This window comes from Pelophylax lessonae (genome assembly GCF_965119305.1).
Source record: "Pelophylax lessonae genome assembly, chromosome: 2".
In the NCBI taxonomy this organism is placed as follows: domain Eukaryota; kingdom Metazoa; phylum Chordata; class Amphibia; order Anura; family Ranidae; genus Pelophylax; species Pelophylax lessonae.
In genome coordinates this window covers 739,189,600-739,206,564 of record NC_138769.1, presented here as the reverse complement: position 1 = coordinate 739,206,564, position 16,965 = coordinate 739,189,600, and the positions used below count along the sequence as shown (strand labels likewise).

The window sequence follows — 16,965 nt, the reverse complement described above, 5'->3', positions numbered from 1 at the left end:
TCCACCAGTCCCTGTAGGACCCCCACCCTCCAACGTCGTTGAACCCCCCCCCCCCCCCCCCCCCTCCCTGGTACACAGAGCCAGCTGGTGACGAAGCCGCGCTGGGAGGGGACCTGCTGCACCTGTCTGGCTGGAAGAACCAGATCCGCCACCCAGGGCAGCCATATGGATGTGCTGGAGGGGGGAGCCACTAAGACTCGGTGACTGAGCTGTGCTGTGTGAGGGGCCCCTCGCTCTGACCCCACCACCACCACCGTCACCTTCACCGCCACCGCCACCGTCACCACCACCGTCACCTTCACCACCACCACCGTCACCTTCACCACCACCACCACCTGCCGCCGCCATGGCCAGGGAGTGCGTCCAGATCCCAGATGACCGGGACTTTCACAACTTCAGGACGGAGTGTCACTCGGAGGCCGGCTGGACCTTGACGTATAACAAGTCCGGGATCACCGTGTGGGTGCAGGTCCTGGAGGAGGAGCGGGCCCTGCACAAGATCAAGGTGAGACGGGGCAAGGAGATCGACACGAGGTCACCTGTTCTCTACCACCAAAAAGGAGGAGGAGGGGGGTCATAAAATGGGACACGTATGGGAAGGCGCTCGTCTCTACCACTAAAAGAGGGGGTCATAAAGCAGGACACCTGTGTGAGAAGGCTCGTCTCTACCACCAAAAAGGGGGGGGGTCATAAAGCGGGACACGTGTGGGAAGGCTTCTCTCTACCACCAAAAATGAGGGGGGGGGGGGGGTAATAAAACGGGACACCTGTGTGAGAAGGCGCTCGTCTCTACCACCAAAAGGGGGGGGGTCATAATACGGGACACCTGTGTGAGAAGCCTCGTCTCTACCCCTAAAAGGGGGGGGGGGTCATAAAGCAGGACACGTGTGTGAGAAGGCTTGTCTCTACCACCAAAAGAGGGGGGGGGGGGTCAAAAAACGGGACACCTGTGTGAGAAGGCGCTCGTCTCTACCACCAAAAGAGGGGGGGGGGTCAAAAAATGGGACACCTGTGTGAGAAGGCGCTCGTCTCTACCACCAAAAGGGGGGGGGGGTCAAAAAACGGGACACCTGTGTGAGAAGGCGCTCGTCTCTACCACCAAAAGGGGGGGGGGGGGTCATAATACGGGACACCTGTGTGAGAAGCCTCGTCTCTACCCCTAAAAGGGGGGTGGGTCATAAAGCCGGACACCTGTGTGAGAAGGCTTGTCTCTACCACTAAAAGGGGGGGGTCATAAAGCGGGACACCTGTGTGGGAAGCCTCGTCTCTACCCCTAAAAGGGGGGTTCATAAAGCGGGACACCTGTGTGAGAAGGCTCGTCTCTACCACTAAAAGGGGGGGGGGTCATAAAACGGGACACCTGTGTGGGAAGGCTCGTCTCTACCACCAAAAGGGGGGGGGGGGTCATAAAGCGGGACACCTGTGTGGGAAGCCTCATCACTACCACTAAAAGGGGGGGGGGTCATAAAAGGGGACACCTGTGTAAGAAGCCTCGGATGGAAGCTCTGTAGGGGGGGGGGTCACTCTGACCCCCCTTGCGGTAATATCAGGACATGAGCCTGGTTCAGATTTTACCACAAATGACGTCGTTGTTTGGGAACCGACAGGCGCCCCCCCCCCCCCCCGGGAGGGGAAAGTGTGGCAGCTTTTGCCTGAGGGGGGGCTCTCATGCTCGACAATGTATCATCTGATAGGCTCAGTATCTGCTCTCACGTTACATTGTTTTCCTATTATAATCTCAATATCTGCTCTCATTCATTACAATGTATCTGTATTATAATCTGGATATCTTCTTTCACATGTTACATTGTATCTCTATTACTAGTCCTAGTATCTGCCCTCCCATGTTACATTGTATCTCTATTACTAGTCGTAGTATCTGCCCCCACATGTTACATTGTATCTCTATTACTAGTCGTAGTATCTGCCCTCCCATGTTACATTGTATCTCTATTACTAGTCCTAGTATCTGCCCTCCCATGTTACATTGTATCTCTATTACTAGTCGTAGTATCTGCCCCCACATGTTACATTGTATCTCTATTACTAGTCGTAGTATCTGCCCCCACATGTTACATTGTATCTCTATTACTAGTCCTAGTATCTGCCCTCCCATGTTACATTGTATCTCTATTACTAGTCGTAGTATCTGCCCTCACATGTTACATTGTATCTCTATTACTAGTCGTAGTATCTGCCCCCACATGTTACATTGTATCTCTATTACTAGTCGTAGTATCTGCCCCCACATGTTACATTGTATCTCTATTACTAGTCCTAGTATCTGCCCTCCCATGTTACATTGTATCTCTATTACTAGTCGTAGTATCTGCCCCCACATGTTACATTGTATCTCTATTACTAGTCATAATATCTGCCCGCCCATGTTACATTGTATCTCTATTACTAGTCGTAGTATCTGTCCTCACATGTTACATTGTATCTCTATTACTAGTCCTAGTATCTGCCCTCCCATGTTACATTGTATCTCTATTACTAGTCGTAGTATCTGCCCTCCCATGTTACATTGTATCTCTATTACTAGTCCTAGTATCTGCCCTCCCATGTTACATTGTATCTCTATTACTAGTCCTAGTATCTGCCCTCCCATGTTACATTGTATCTCTATTACTAGTCATAGTATCTGCCCTCCCATGTTACATTGTATCTCTATTACTAGTCCTAGTATCTGCTCTCACATGTTACATTGTATATCTATTACTAGTCCTAGTGTCTGCCCTCAGACGTTCCATTGTATGGAAAGGGTTCTTTCCTGTAAGAGCTGTGCAGAAAGAGCTCTATTACTAGTCGTAGTATCTGCCCTCATGTGCTACATTGTATCTCTGTTATATTCTCAGTAATTCTTCTCGCATGTTACATTGTATCACTATTACTAGTCCTAGTATTTGTTTCCCTGGGGAAGAGGAGAGGACCAGAATGGGTCCAACAGAGCATTCTGTGCAGGGGCACCCCCTGTGCTTGGAAGAACAGATGTTTAATTGCCACCTGTGGAAGGTTCTTTCCTGTAAGAGATGTGCAGAAAGGGTTCTTTGCTGTAGGAACTGTGTGGAAATGGCGGGGTATGTTACAGGGGGTAAGTACGGGGTATATTGCAGGGGGGTAAGTACAGGGTATATTGCAGGGGGTAGGCGGGGGGTAGATATGGGGTAGGTACAGTGTAGGCAGGGAGGCAGGTACAGGGTAGGCAGGGGGATAGGCGGTCGTAGGTATGGGGTATATTAGGAGGGGTAGGTACGTACGGGGTAGGCGGGGGGTAGATATGAGGTAGGTGCGGGGGGTAGGTACGGGGTAGGCAGCGGTAGGTGGGGGGTAGGTACGGGGTAGGTAAAGGGTAGGCGGGGGGTAGGTACGGGGTAAGCGGGGGTAGGTATGGGGTAGGCTGGGGGTAGGTACGTACGGGGTAGGCGGGGGTAGATATGAGGTAGGTACGGTGTAGGCAGGGGGGTAGACGGGGGGGGGGGTAGGTTGGGGGGGTAGGTACGGGGTAGGCGGGGGGGAGGTACAGGGTAGGCGGCGGTAGGTACGGGGTAGGCTGGGGTAGGTACGGGGTAGGTAAAGGGTAGGCGGGGGGTAGGTACGGGGTAGGCGGCGGTAGGTACGGGGTAGGCGGGGGTAGGTACGGGGTAGGTAAAGGGTAGGCGGGGGTAGGTACGGGGTAGGCGGCGGTAGGTACGGGGTAGGTAAAGGGTAGGCGGGGGGTAGGTACGGGGTAGGCGGGGGGTAGGTACGGGGTAAGCGGGGGTAGGTATGGGGTAGGCTGGGGGTAGGTACGTACGGGGTAGGCGGGGGTAGATATGAGGTAGGTACGGTGTAGGCAGGGGGGTAGACGGGGGGGGGTAGGTGCGGGGGGGTAGGTACGGGGTAGGCGGGGGGTAGGTACGGGGTAGGCGGCGGTAGGTACGGGGTAGGCGGGGGTAGGTACGGGGTAGGTAAAGGGTAGGCGGGGGGTAGGTACGGGGTAGGCGGGGGGTAGGTACGGGGTAGGCGGCGGTAGGTACGGGGTAGGCGGGGGTAGGTACGGGGTAGGTAAAGGGTAGGCGGGGGGTAGGTACGGGGTAGGCGGGGGGTAGGTACGGGGTAGGCGGCGGTAGGTACGGGGTAGGCGGGGGTAGGTACGGGGTAGGTAAAGGGTAGGCGGGGGGTAGGTACCGGGTAGGCGGGGGGTAGGTACGGGGTAGGCGGCGGTAGGTACGGGGTAGGTAAAGGGTAGGCGGGGGGTAGGTACGGGGTAGGCGGGGGGTAGGTATGGGGTAAGCGGGGGTAGGTATGGGGTAGGCTGGGGGTAGGTACGTACGGGGTAGGCGGGGGTAGATATGAGGTAGGTACGGTGTAGGCAGGGGGGTAGACGGGGGGGGGGGGGTAGGTGCGGGGGGTAGGTACGGGGTAGGCGGCGGTAGGTACGGGGTAGGCGGGGGTAGGTACGGGGTAGGTAAAGGGTAGGCGGGGGTAGGTACGGGGTAGGCGGGGGGTAGGTACGGGGTAGGCGGCGGTAGGTACGGGGTAGGCGGGGGTAGGTACGGGGTAGGTACCGGGTAGGCGGGGGGTAGGTACGGGGTAGGCGGCGGTAGGTACGGGGTAGGCGGGGGTAGGTACGGGGTAGGTACGGGGTAGGCGGGGGTAGGTACGGGGTAGGCGGGGGTAGGTACGGGGTAGGCGGGGGTAGGTACGGGGTAGGTACGGGGTAGGAACAAGGTATTTCTGTATAGACCACAGAAGAAAGAAGGTTAATTAGTCAGCAAAATAACATGTCAGGCTCTATGTAAAGTAAACATAGGTGTTTTATTAATAAATTTATAGGGTATATTAACAACCGTGCAATAAAATCATTGGATAGATACGATCAGTGCAAATACGAGAAACAAGACAGACAAGACATATACATAAACAAAAAGTGACAGAAAACCGGCCGGCATGAGCTTATTATACTTCAATTGGTATTAATATACAATCAATCGATTAATAAATAGGATTTCTTGAAGGGACTCCATAAAGTACAATCGTACGCCAATCTGGATTGGTAGCTGTGTGTGGGTAGTCAATGTTATCTGATTTGCTCCAGGGAAGCCACTAATCGTGGTAAATATAAATAAGGTGGTTATGGAAGGTGTGTTGCTGTGGACAAGTTAACGGTGTGCGATATAGCAATAATTTTGTAATTTCCTTATATGGTGATATATCATTCCATATGGTTATGTGACTTGGTTGGGGATTTTTTGCAGTGAGCATGTATTATTGCCTTGATCGCTGATGGTTGTAATACCGTTTTTTCACCCCTAGGTGGTCGGATGTTTGCTCCACAGATATTTAATGAAAGTTAGTTATTATCCAAACACATATTTCCTCCAACCTATTAAGAGCAGCAATATATCTATCTCTCCGGGGACTAAACAATGGTATGACAATATTGTCCAACTCATTGACGGTTAATCACCGTGTCTTCACCCCTATTTGATAGGTTTGCTTTGGTATGGAGGATATTAAGTAGTGTTGGGGACTAAGCAGAGCTATCTCAGTGTTTACCGCTGACCGCGCTTGTGTGTCGGTTCAGTACGGTTCACATGGAGGGTGTTCGCTCTGACGGCGTGAAGCCGTTTCTTCACCCCTATATAATAAGTGCTTGGTTTACCTTTGTTGATAGTCTGTGGAGCAGTGCATCCGCCTTCGTTGTTTGTCGCCACCGTTTTCCATGTGCCGTCCTTTGTTTCCGTTCTCCTGGTCGTTCCGGGCGTCCGATATGTGGTTGGAGTGGTGAGGGGTGTGCCGCCGGGCAATGACGTCGACGCGTTTCGCCTTTCTTGCGTAGCTTCGTCTGGACGTCCAGAAAACGGAAACAAAGGACGGCACATGGAAAACGGTGGCGACAAACAACGAAGGCGGATGCACTGCTCCACAGACTATCAACAAAGGTAAACCAAGCACTTATTATATAGGGGTGAAGAAACGGCTTCACGCCGTCAGAGCGAACACCCTCCATGTGAACCGTACTGAACCGACACACAAGCGCGGTCAGCGGTAAACACTGAGATAGCTCTGCTTAGTCCCCAACACTACTTAATATCCTCCATACCAAAGCAAACCTATCAAATAGGGGTGAAGACACGGTGATTAACCGTCAATGAGTTGGACAATATTGTCATACCATTGTTTAGTCCCCGGAGAGATAGATATATTGCTGCTCTTAATAGGTTGGAGGAAATATGTGTTTGGATAATAACTAACTTTCATTAAATATCTGTGGAGCAAACATCCGACCACCTAGGGGTGAAAAAACGGTATTACAACCATCAGCGATCAAGGCAATAATACATGCTCACTGCAAAAAATCCCCAACCAAGTCACATAACCATATGGAATGATATATCACCATATAAGGAAATTACAAAATTATTGCTATATCGCACACCGTTAACTTGTCCACAGCAACACACCTTCCATAACCACCTTATTTATATTTACCACGATTAGTGGCTTCCCTGGAGCAAATCAGATAACATTGACTACCCACACACAGCTACCAATCCAGATTGGCGTACGATTGTACTTTATGGAGTCCCTTCAAGAAATCCTATTTATTAATCGATTGATTGTATATTAATACCAATTGAAGTATAATAAGCTCATGCCGGCCGGTTTTCTGTCACTTTTTGTTTATGTATATGTCTTGTCTGTCTTGTTTCTCGTATTTGCACTGATCGTATCTATCCAATGATTTTATTGCACGGTTGTTAATATACCCTATAAATTTATTAATAAAACACCTATGTTTACTTTACATAGAGCCTGACATGTTATTTTGCTGACTAATTAACCTTCTTTCTTCTGTGGTCTATACAGAAATACCTTGTTCATATGCTTCTCTTGGTTAAGTCAGCACATGCATTTTTACATACAGGCACAAACATAGACTGATACAACTACTCCTTAATAAACCACCTTATAGGTACGGGGTAGGCGGGGGTAGGTACGGGGTAGGCGGGGGTAGGTACGGGGTAGGTACGGGGTAGGCGGGGGTAGGTACGGGGTAGGCGGGGGTAGGCGGGGGGTAGGTACGGGGTAAGTACAGTGTGAGATATGTAGAGGGATCTCTAGTGGTTGCACTGAGTCGGCGTGTCACAATGTATCTATTTATAGTATCAGGAAATGCAGCAGATTACATTTCCTACCAGCAACACACTGAGTACAGGGGATGGGATGTATATACTGTGTATATATATATAGAGAGAGAGGGAGGGAGAGGAATGTATATGAAGGTAATGGGATGTAAGGAATAGGATGTACACTCACCCCCCCCCCCCCCCATACACTCACCCCCCCCCCCCCCCAGTTTGGGGTGGAGGAACTTGATTGGCCTGCACAGAGTCCTGACCTCAACCCAATAGAACGCTGTTGGACGACTGCAAGCCAGGCCTTCTCAACCAACATCAGTGCCTGACCTCACAAATGCGCTTCTGGAAGAATGGTGAAACCTTCCCATAGACACTCCTAAACCTTGTGGACAGCCTTCCCAGAAGAGTTGAAGCTGTTATAGCTGCAAAGGGTGGGCCAACTAAATATTGAACCCTACGGACTAAGACTGGGATGCCTTTAAAGTTCATGAAAAGGCAGGCGTCCCAATACTTTTGACACTATAGTGTATAGGGAATGGGATGTGTATATATATATATATATATATATATAGGGAATGGGATCCCTATATAGAGAATGAGATATATTAGAGTGCTCAGCATAAATGAGTACACCCCTTTCGAAAAGTAAGACTTTAATCAATATCTCAATGAACACAAGAACAATTTCCAAAATTTGGACAAAACTGAGTTTCATAGAACATTTGTTGAGCTCATTACATGAAAGTAAAGTCATAAATATAACTTAGATGACAAAATCTTCAGTTTTCCAAAATCTCCTCCATCTAGTATATTGTATGGCCTCCATGATTTGTGAGGACCTCACCAAGTCTTACGAATAAGTTGGTGACAAATTGCCACATCGATCTTTGTCCTATCTTCAAGAACGACCTCTTTTAGAGCCTGGAAGCTGGACAGAGAATGATGCCCATTTCTTCAGAAGTCCCCATAGGTGTCCCCCGGTTGGGTTCAGATCAGGAGACATACTTGGCCACTGAATCACATTCATCCGGGTTGTTCTTCAGAAATGCAACAGTGGCCTTAGACGTGTGTATTGGGTCATTGTCATGATGGAAAAGCCCATGACGACCAAGGGCACGAAGCGATGGTAGCATCTTCTCTTTCAATATAGAGCAGTACACCTGTGAATTCATGGTACTCATAATTTGTGAGGACATCACCAAGTCTTCTAGGCATGGAACGAACAAGTTGGCGTCATATTGCCACATCGATCTTTTTCCATTTTTCAAGAACGACCTCTTTTAGAACCTGGAAGCTGGACGGAGAGTGATGCCCACTTCTTCAGAAGTCCCCATAGGTGTCCCCTGGTTGGGATCAGATCAGGAGACATACTTGGCCACTGACTACCCTTCATCCGGTTCTTCTTCAGAAATGCAACAGTGGCCTTAGAAGTGAGTTTTGGGTCATTGTCATGTTGGAAAAGCGCATGATGACCAAGGGCACGGAGTGATGGTAGCATCTTCTCTTTTAATATAGACCAGTACACCTGTGAATTCATGGTACCATCAATGAAATGCAGCTCCCCGACACCAGAAGCCCCACAGAAGGACACTATTGCCACCACCATGTTTCACTGTAGGCACCATGCATTTTTCTTTGTACTCCTCACCTTGGTGACGCCACACAATTTTGAAGCCATAGGTTGCAAAAATATTTATCTTGGTTTAATCTCTCCAGAGTACAGAGTCCCGGTAGTCGTCTTCTTTTTCAGCATGGCAAATTCTAGGTGGGCTTTTTTGTGCATGGGCTTTAGAAGAGGCTTCCTTCATGGATGACCCCCATGCATGCCGCTCCTCGACAGTGTGCCCGTATTGTGTCTCGGGGAAACAATCCCCCCAAGTTCGCCTTTCTACTTCTTTAGCTAACTGCAGGGAACTTGCATGGGGATTTTCTTCAACCCTTCTCATCAGAAGAGGCTTCTGTCGAGGTGGAACCTTCCGTGGACGTCTCCGTTAGTGTCGGTTCACACTGAAGCGGCACGACTTCGGGGGCGACCTGTGAAGTCGCGTGCACCGCGACTTAGGTATGACTTGCACGGACTTCATAAAATGAATGTCTATGCAAGTCGCTCCGAGGTCGCCCCGAAGTAGTACAGGAACCTTTTTCTAAGTCGGAGCGACTTGTGTCGCTCCTATTAGAACCGGTCCTGTACTACTCAATGGACCGCGACGGTGCGCGACTTGCCAGGCTGACCAAGTCGTAATAGTATGAACCGGCACTTAAGCTTTGCTGATCTTCTTGTGGCCTTCACATTTCTTGTGTAACAAAATAGTTTTCTTTCTCTGCCTTGTGACATTTCTCTTCCATGTGGTGTCATTGCCGACAGCGTAAAATGGGCGGGGTTTTCTTCATTAGGTAACGCCCTTTTATAATCACCTGCCTTGCTGGACACCTGTTTAACCACTTCAGGACCGTCCACCACAGCGTTACGTCGCTACTTTGACGTTAAATACCAGGGTTATGGCAGCAGATAGCTACCAGAACCCCAGTATTTTTCTACACGGCAGGCGGTCCTCTTTCACATAAAAGTGGTCCTAGCGGCGAATTCGCCACGGGATCATTTTTACGGGTGACCCCCCCCTTCACGGTCGTCTTCTCGCTTACCAGAGCCGTCGGTAGTGGGGACAACGATCCGGTCCTTTCCCCTCCTAGGCAGAAAGCCAGAAAGCTGGTCCCCCACTCCACTCTATGGCCTTGGAGGACTGGAGCGACGTCATATGTCACTTCCTCCCAATGGCCTTAAAGGGCCCATTTTTTCATAATGAAAAAAAATGACTTTTTTTTTTTTTTTGCTTTTTAGTGTAGATGTGAGGTGTGAGGTATTTTTGACCCCCAGATCTCACAATAAAGAGGACCTGTCCTGCTTATTTCTATTACAGGGGATGTTTACATTCCATTTTAATAGCAATGAAAGTGATCAAAAAATATTTTTATAGGGACAGTATAAAAATAAATGGTAAAATAAATAAGAAAAAAAATAAAAAATGTAAAGCGCTCCGTCCCTCCAAGCTCGCGCAAAGAAGTGTCCCGCCCACATATGTAAACTGTGTTCAAATCACACATGTGAGGTATCGCCGCGATCGTTAGAGTAATAGAAATAATTCTAGCTCTAGTCCTCCTCTGTAACTCTAAACTGGTAACCAGTAGAAATTTTTAAAGTGTAGCCTATGGAGATGTTGTCGCTATTCCACGAGCGTGCGCAACTTTGAAGCATGGCATGTTAGGTATCTATTTACTCGGCGTAACATTATCTTTCACATTGTAGAAAAACATTGGGCTAACTTTACTGTTCTCTTATTTTTGAATTAAAAAAAGTGTATTTTTTCCCAAAAAATTGCGTTTTTAAGACCGCTGCGCAAATATGTTGTGACAAAATATTGCAGTAATCTCCATTTTATTCTCTAGGGTCTCTATAAAAAAAAAATATATATATAATTATATATATATATATATACATATATATATATGTTTGGGGGTTCTAAGTAATTTTCTAGCAAAAAAAAATGATTTAACTTGTAAACAATAAATGTCAGAAATAGGGCCCGGTCCTAAGTGGTTAATAAATAATTACACTCACCTGTAGTTATATTCTTGTTAATTGGAAATTTGGTGTCTAAAATGTAGCTTTGCTCCTAATGCCCGCCATACATGGGTAGAATTCCAAATTATTTTCTTTTGAGGCCCCCTTTCACACTTGTGCGACTTGTCATGCGATTTGGGACTGCAAAATCGCATGACAAGTCGTTCTCCATTATTTCCAATGAGCCCCATTCATATCTGTGCGACTTGAAGTCGCACCGACTTCAAAGTAGTCCCTGCACTACTTTGGCACGATTTAAATGCGCTTTGAGGAAAAGACAATTCAAGCCCAGTCAAACTCGCAGCAACAAAGTCGCGGCAAAATTGCGGTAAAATCGTCCGACTTTGAAGTCGCACAAGTGTGAAAGGGGTCTAAAAGTCACAAATTTTGTGCGTTTTGTGATCCGATGGCGCCACCATTGATTTCCAAATTCGACCAACCAAGCCTTCATTTTCACCTCCTGTTGCTACAGAAAAGAATTTTCATGGCCGGAGATTTTCTTTTCTTTCCGGGAATTTTCATTTCTTGTACTTGTGCATTTTTCTTTTTTAATATATTTCTCATACAATTCTCCCATCATTGATTAGAAAACCATTCCAACAATTTCCTACATGCCCAATCACTCAAATTTAACCACTTGCCTACCGGGCCCTTAGACCCCCTTCCTGCCCAGGCCAATTCTCAGCTTTCAGCGCTGTCGCACTTTGAATGACAATTGCGCAACACTGCACCCATATGACTTTTTTATAATTTTTCTCAAACAAATAGAGATTTCATCTGGTGGTATTTAATCACTACTGGGGGTTTTATTTTTAGTTGAACAAACAAAAAAAGTCTGAAAATTTTGAAAAAAAAAAACTGTTTTTATAGTTTGTTATAAAATTTTGCAAACAGGTAATTTCTCTCCTTCATTGATGTGCGCTGAAGTGGAGGCACTGATGGGCACTGATAAGGCAGCACTGATAAGGTGGCACTGATGGGTGGCACTAATGGGCACTGGTAGGTGGCACTGAAGGGCACTGGTAGGTGGCACTGAAGGGCACTAATAGGTGGCAATGATAGGTGGCACTAATAGGTGGCACTGATGGGCACTAATAGGTGGCATTGATGGGCACTGATAGCTGGCACTTATGGGCAATGATAGGCACCAGTAGGTGGCACTGATAGGTGGCACTGGTGGGCATTGATAGGGGGCACTGGTGGGCACTGATAGGCTGCACTAATGGGCACTGATAGGCGGCAATGATGGGCACTGATAAGGCGGCACTGATAAGGCAGCACTGATAAGGCGGCACTGGTGGGCACTTATGGGTGGCACTGATGGATGGCACCAATGTGAACTGATGGGCGGCACTGAAGGGCACTGGTAGGTGGCACTGAAGGGCAATGATAGGTGGCACTGATAGGTGGCACTGATGGGCACTAATAGGTGGCACTGATGGATGGCACCAATGTGAACTGATGGGCGGCACTGAAGGGCACTGGTAGGTGGCACTGAAGGGCAATGATAGGTGGCACTGATAGGTGGCACTGATAGGTGGCACTGATGGGCACTAATAGGTGGCACTGATGGGCAATGATTGGCACTGGTAGTTGACACTGATAGGCAGTACTGATGATGGGGTCCTGATTGGCACTGATAGGTGGCACTGGTGGGCACTGATAGGTGGCACTGACCTGCACTTGTAGGTGGCGCTGGTGGGCACTGAGAGGTGGCACTGGTAGGTGACATTGACCTGCACTGGTAGGTGGCACTCGTGGGCACAGTTGCTCTTCCTCTTCAGGACCGATGTCCCTCTGACACCAGCCGGCGATCCGATTTTTTTTCTCCTCGCGCCGGCTGCTGTTTACATCACGTGATCAGCTGTCATTAGCTGACAGCTAATCACATGGTAAGGGGCCGGGACTCCGATCTGTGATCAGCCAAGTCTCATGGACTCGCTGATCACAGAGCTAGCTGCACGCGCCCCGCAGGAAGCACGCAGGCAGCTCATGCACGGGAGGACGTACATGGACGCCCTCCCGGCAATTTAGGGCCGCACTGTAGCCGTCTTTCGGCTATAGCGTGGGCATAAAGAAGTTAATAGCTGCACGAAAATTGGCCATTTCTGCAGCCCACTAATGGTGGGAAAAATTTGCATGAAATTTTTTTGATAAGATTTTCGAAAGAAAATCAGTTCGGACCTGCATAAGAATTTTCGTTCGAATTTCGCACCATTAGTGGGCTGCAGCAACGATCGGTTTTTATGCGTCCATCGAATTTGATTAATCGGGCATATTTGAAATTTTTTGAAAAACAAACAATTTTCTAATCAGTGATGGCAGAATTATGTGAGAAATATAATCGAAAAAGAAATGAGCATGAATACAAGAAAAGAAAATTCCCAGAAAGAAAAGAAAATCCCCGGCTGCGAAAAATTATTTCCTGTTGCAACATGAGGTGAAATTAAAGGCTTGGTCGGTCGAATTTCGAAATCAATGGTGGCGCCATCGGATCAGTAAACGTACAAAATTTCTGATTTTCAGAAGAAGATTTGTTTGGAATTCAACTCGTGTATAGCCGGCATTAGAGAAGATTTTAGGAAGAAAATTCTTTCGAAATTTGACCCATGTATGGCCCGCCTAAGACTTTCATTGGGGCGTTTTCATTTTTGCAACATGGTCTTGAATGAATTTGTTCGGAAAATACTTGTTTGTGGGTGCAAATTACCAAATCTTGGTTGCAATCAATGGCCCATGTTGGTTGGAGTGTTTTGTAGTATCGTGTCCCGTAGAAAATGTTCATTCTGAAAGGAAAGTGAAGGTTTTCTGAGAAATCTGTTGGGGGTGTACTCATTTATACTGAGCACTGAGTGTCACAATGTATACAGGGGGTCCCATGTCTGGCGGTGTCCTCCCACCACTGGTTGAAGGGTTAATGGTGTTTTCATGCTGTATATTCTCTATTTTTTATGCAACTACCCTTGATTCATAGTCATAACATCTTGTTTGTTCAGATATGTCTGACTCTACAGAAATTGTTTCACATGAGAACATCTTGATTGGTAAATTTGTTATGGGAATATTCTAACTTGTGTAGTATGCCAAAACGTATCATGTGACCGTGAGTCCTACTGAAACCAAACCCCCTTATTGTGAAATCAATCTCTCTGTTGTTCAAATTGTATACATGCTCGGGACATTTCCTGAAATAAACGAACATGCTTTGACTCTACTTCTTTCCCAGAAATCTCTGTGTGTTCCCGAGGTCTCGTAGGGAATTCCCTAGCCGTCCGGAATCTGAACGTCTCCAACACTGGTATCTTGTTGTCAGGGAAATGGCCGTAGGAGAGTTGGCAACATTGCCACCAGTACTAATGAGCACTCTTGGCGCATCCCTGTACGCCCTGCCGCAAGAACTGCGTGCAGGCGTACGCAACGGCGTGAAGGCGCGAACGGTCGTACGCAATGCGTGACAGGCACAGCCTTCTGCTGGCCTATAAAACATGGCTGTGGGATTCTCCTCATTGTTGGATTATCGTCAGCTCCTGTGCCTCCTGTATTCTGTTATTGGATTTCCTGTTGTGACCCGGCTTGCTCCTGACTCTGCCTAATCTCTTCCTCCGGGTTTGACCCTCTGGCTTCCTCCACCAATCTCGCTCCTGCTGATCTACCGTGTATGACCCTGGCTTACTTCAAGGACTTCTCTCCATTATTCTGTCAGTCTCTCGTGCATGACCCCAGCTTACACTAGGGATCTCGTTACCTTCTCCTGCCTAAGACCTCAGCCAGTTCCTGTTTCTTCTACCAAAAACGTACCCTTGGATTGCCTTCCAGTGTTTGACCCTCTGCCTGGACTTACCACTGCACAAGGTTGCCTAGCTCATCCGGAGGTCTCTAGAGACTTCCACCCTGCTGTGCTTCCAGTTCTTCCAGCACGCTCCTGGAATCCATCAGATCTACTCACCTGCATCCAGCTGGTAATCTGTGCCACTTTGGGCGCTACACCTCCTGTACCACCTTCAGGGGTGGGCCTCACTTTGCCCCTCTCAGCACCTCGGCCTCGGATCGGGTATCTGACACTTGTATAGTTGTTGGTTTGGATCTTGGCTGTTACATTGTATCAGATGTTACATTGTATGCAGTACTGGGACAGGGTAATCTAGAGCCCAGGGTGGACATGCCAAATTGCACTCCTCCCTCAAGATGTATGTGTCAGCAAAAATCTCCACCCCCCCTCCCCCCCAAAAAAATTAAGCACTAACCTGTATGCTTACCCTTAAGCACAAATCCCCCCAAGTACAAATCCACCCCCTGCTGAAATCCCCCCTGCCAGCACAAATCTTTGCCCCCCAATCCCGCCAATGCAAATGCACCTCCCCAGATCCTGTAACCAGCTGGTATGCTGATAGGAGAAGAGAGCAGAGTGACCAACCGTCCCGGAATCCGCGGGACTGTCCCGCAATTTGAAGTGGGTCCCGGGTCCCACGGAGCTGGGCTGAAGTCCCGGAAAATCTGGCCGCCCATCTCTGCTGCCCCCTCCTCCTCCCAACTCCGCCCCTGTCTTCGGCTACCGATCAGAAAAGGGTGGACCTGGGGCACAGAGCAGTGTGCCCTGAGCCCACGAGAAAGCAGAGTGACCAGGAGGTGGGTTCATCGGTCTGCTGCTTCTCTTTTCACTATCCAATCACAGGCTGGGGGGAGGGACACGACTTGTAAGTGTTACTGAACTGCAGTAGGGAAACGTCAGGTCTCCTGTCAAAGCTGTGCTATGTGGCTGAGCTGTGTAAATCTAAGGACTGGATGTGCAGGAAATATGTGTTTCATCGGTGCGTTTCCCTGTTTATTTGACGTGTGCAGTGTTATTGAAATGCCAAAGAAAGTAACAGGATAACAGCATTGCGGCACTTCTCCATCGACCATGAGAAAGACCAAAATAGCCGCATTCCATTCAACCTTCACCCAACGAGTGATGTACAGCATTGATATAAAGTCAACAATCCAAGCTGGGAGCCTTGGTACATAACTGTAATTATCACCAACTTCAGCAGCACATAATGGGCACAGCAGGTGTACAGACCCGGGATCTCAGCACAGGGATGGTGGAACCCTTCATAATGGGCACAGCAGGTGTACAGACCCGGAAACTCAGCACAGGGATGGTGGGAACCCCTCATAATGGGCACAGCAGGTGTACAGATCCGGGAATTCAGCTCAGGGATGGTGGAACCCTTCATAATGGGCACAGTAGGTGTACAGACCTGGGAACTCAGCACAGGGATGGTGGGAACCCCTCATAATGGGCACAGTAGATGTACAGACCCGGGAACTCAGCACAGGGATGGTGGAACCCTTCATAATGGGCACAGCGGGTGTACAGACCTGGGAACTCAGCACAGGGATGGTGGGAACCCCTCATAATGGGCACAGCGGGTGTACAGACCCGGGAAACCCGCATTCAATTCACAACAGTGTGTACCCAGCCTATGTAATGTGTGTGTCAGTTATTTGTCGGGAAAGGAACTCTCTGTAGTAGACTATGGAGGAGGTGACCCGTGTGCTTTGCCTGGAGGCTCTTTTGGTAGATTTGTTTGATTCGGGTGGTTGGAAGGTCAGGGGAGGGGGGTGTTTATTTTTGTGTTGTATAAAATGGCCCTATTAATAATAACTCATTGCAGGCCAGCCAGAGCTCTCGGAATGAGCAGAGTCCTCCCTGACCTCAAAAGAAGCAGCTTCTATAAACACAATATACTGTACTGCCAGCACTGGCGTCTTGGCTTCGATCCCTAATCTTTTATCCAGTGTACTTCACTAGGACATACACTATATTACCACAAGTATTGGGACGTCTGCCTTTACACACATGAACTTTAATGGCATCCCAGTCTTAGTCCGTAGGGTTCAATATTGAGTTGGCCAACCCTTTGCAGCTATAACAGCTTCAACTCTTCTGGGAAGGCCGTCCACAAGGTTTAGGAGTGTCTATGGGAAGGTTTCACCATTCTTCCAGAAGTGCATTTGTGAGGTCAGGCACTGATGTTGGACAAGAAGGCCTGGCTCACATTCTCTGCTCTAATTCATCCCAAAGGGATTACTATTAGGTTGAGGTCAGGACTCTGTGCAGGCCAGTCAAGTTCCTCCACCCCAAACTCGCTCATCCATATCTTTATGGACCTTGCTTTGTGCACTGGTCCAAATCATTTGGTGGAGGGGGGATTATGGTGTGGGGTTGTTTTTCAG

At 48.4% G+C, this 16,965-nt stretch overlaps 1 protein-coding gene across 1 annotated transcript in view; it reads left to right on the top strand.

The window, feature by feature from the left end:
* The first annotated feature begins 265 nt into the window (after window positions 1–265).
* Window positions 266–16,965, top strand: part of STARD10 (StAR related lipid transfer domain containing 10) — a 95,096-nt gene continuing 78,396 nt past the window's right edge. Inside the window, exon 1 of the mRNA XM_082244578.1 lies at window positions 266–505. Within this exon, the coding sequence (XP_082100704.1) occupies window positions 347–505 (159 nt within the window). The 5' untranslated portion in view covers window positions 266–346. The remainder of the gene's footprint in view (window positions 506–16,965) is intronic.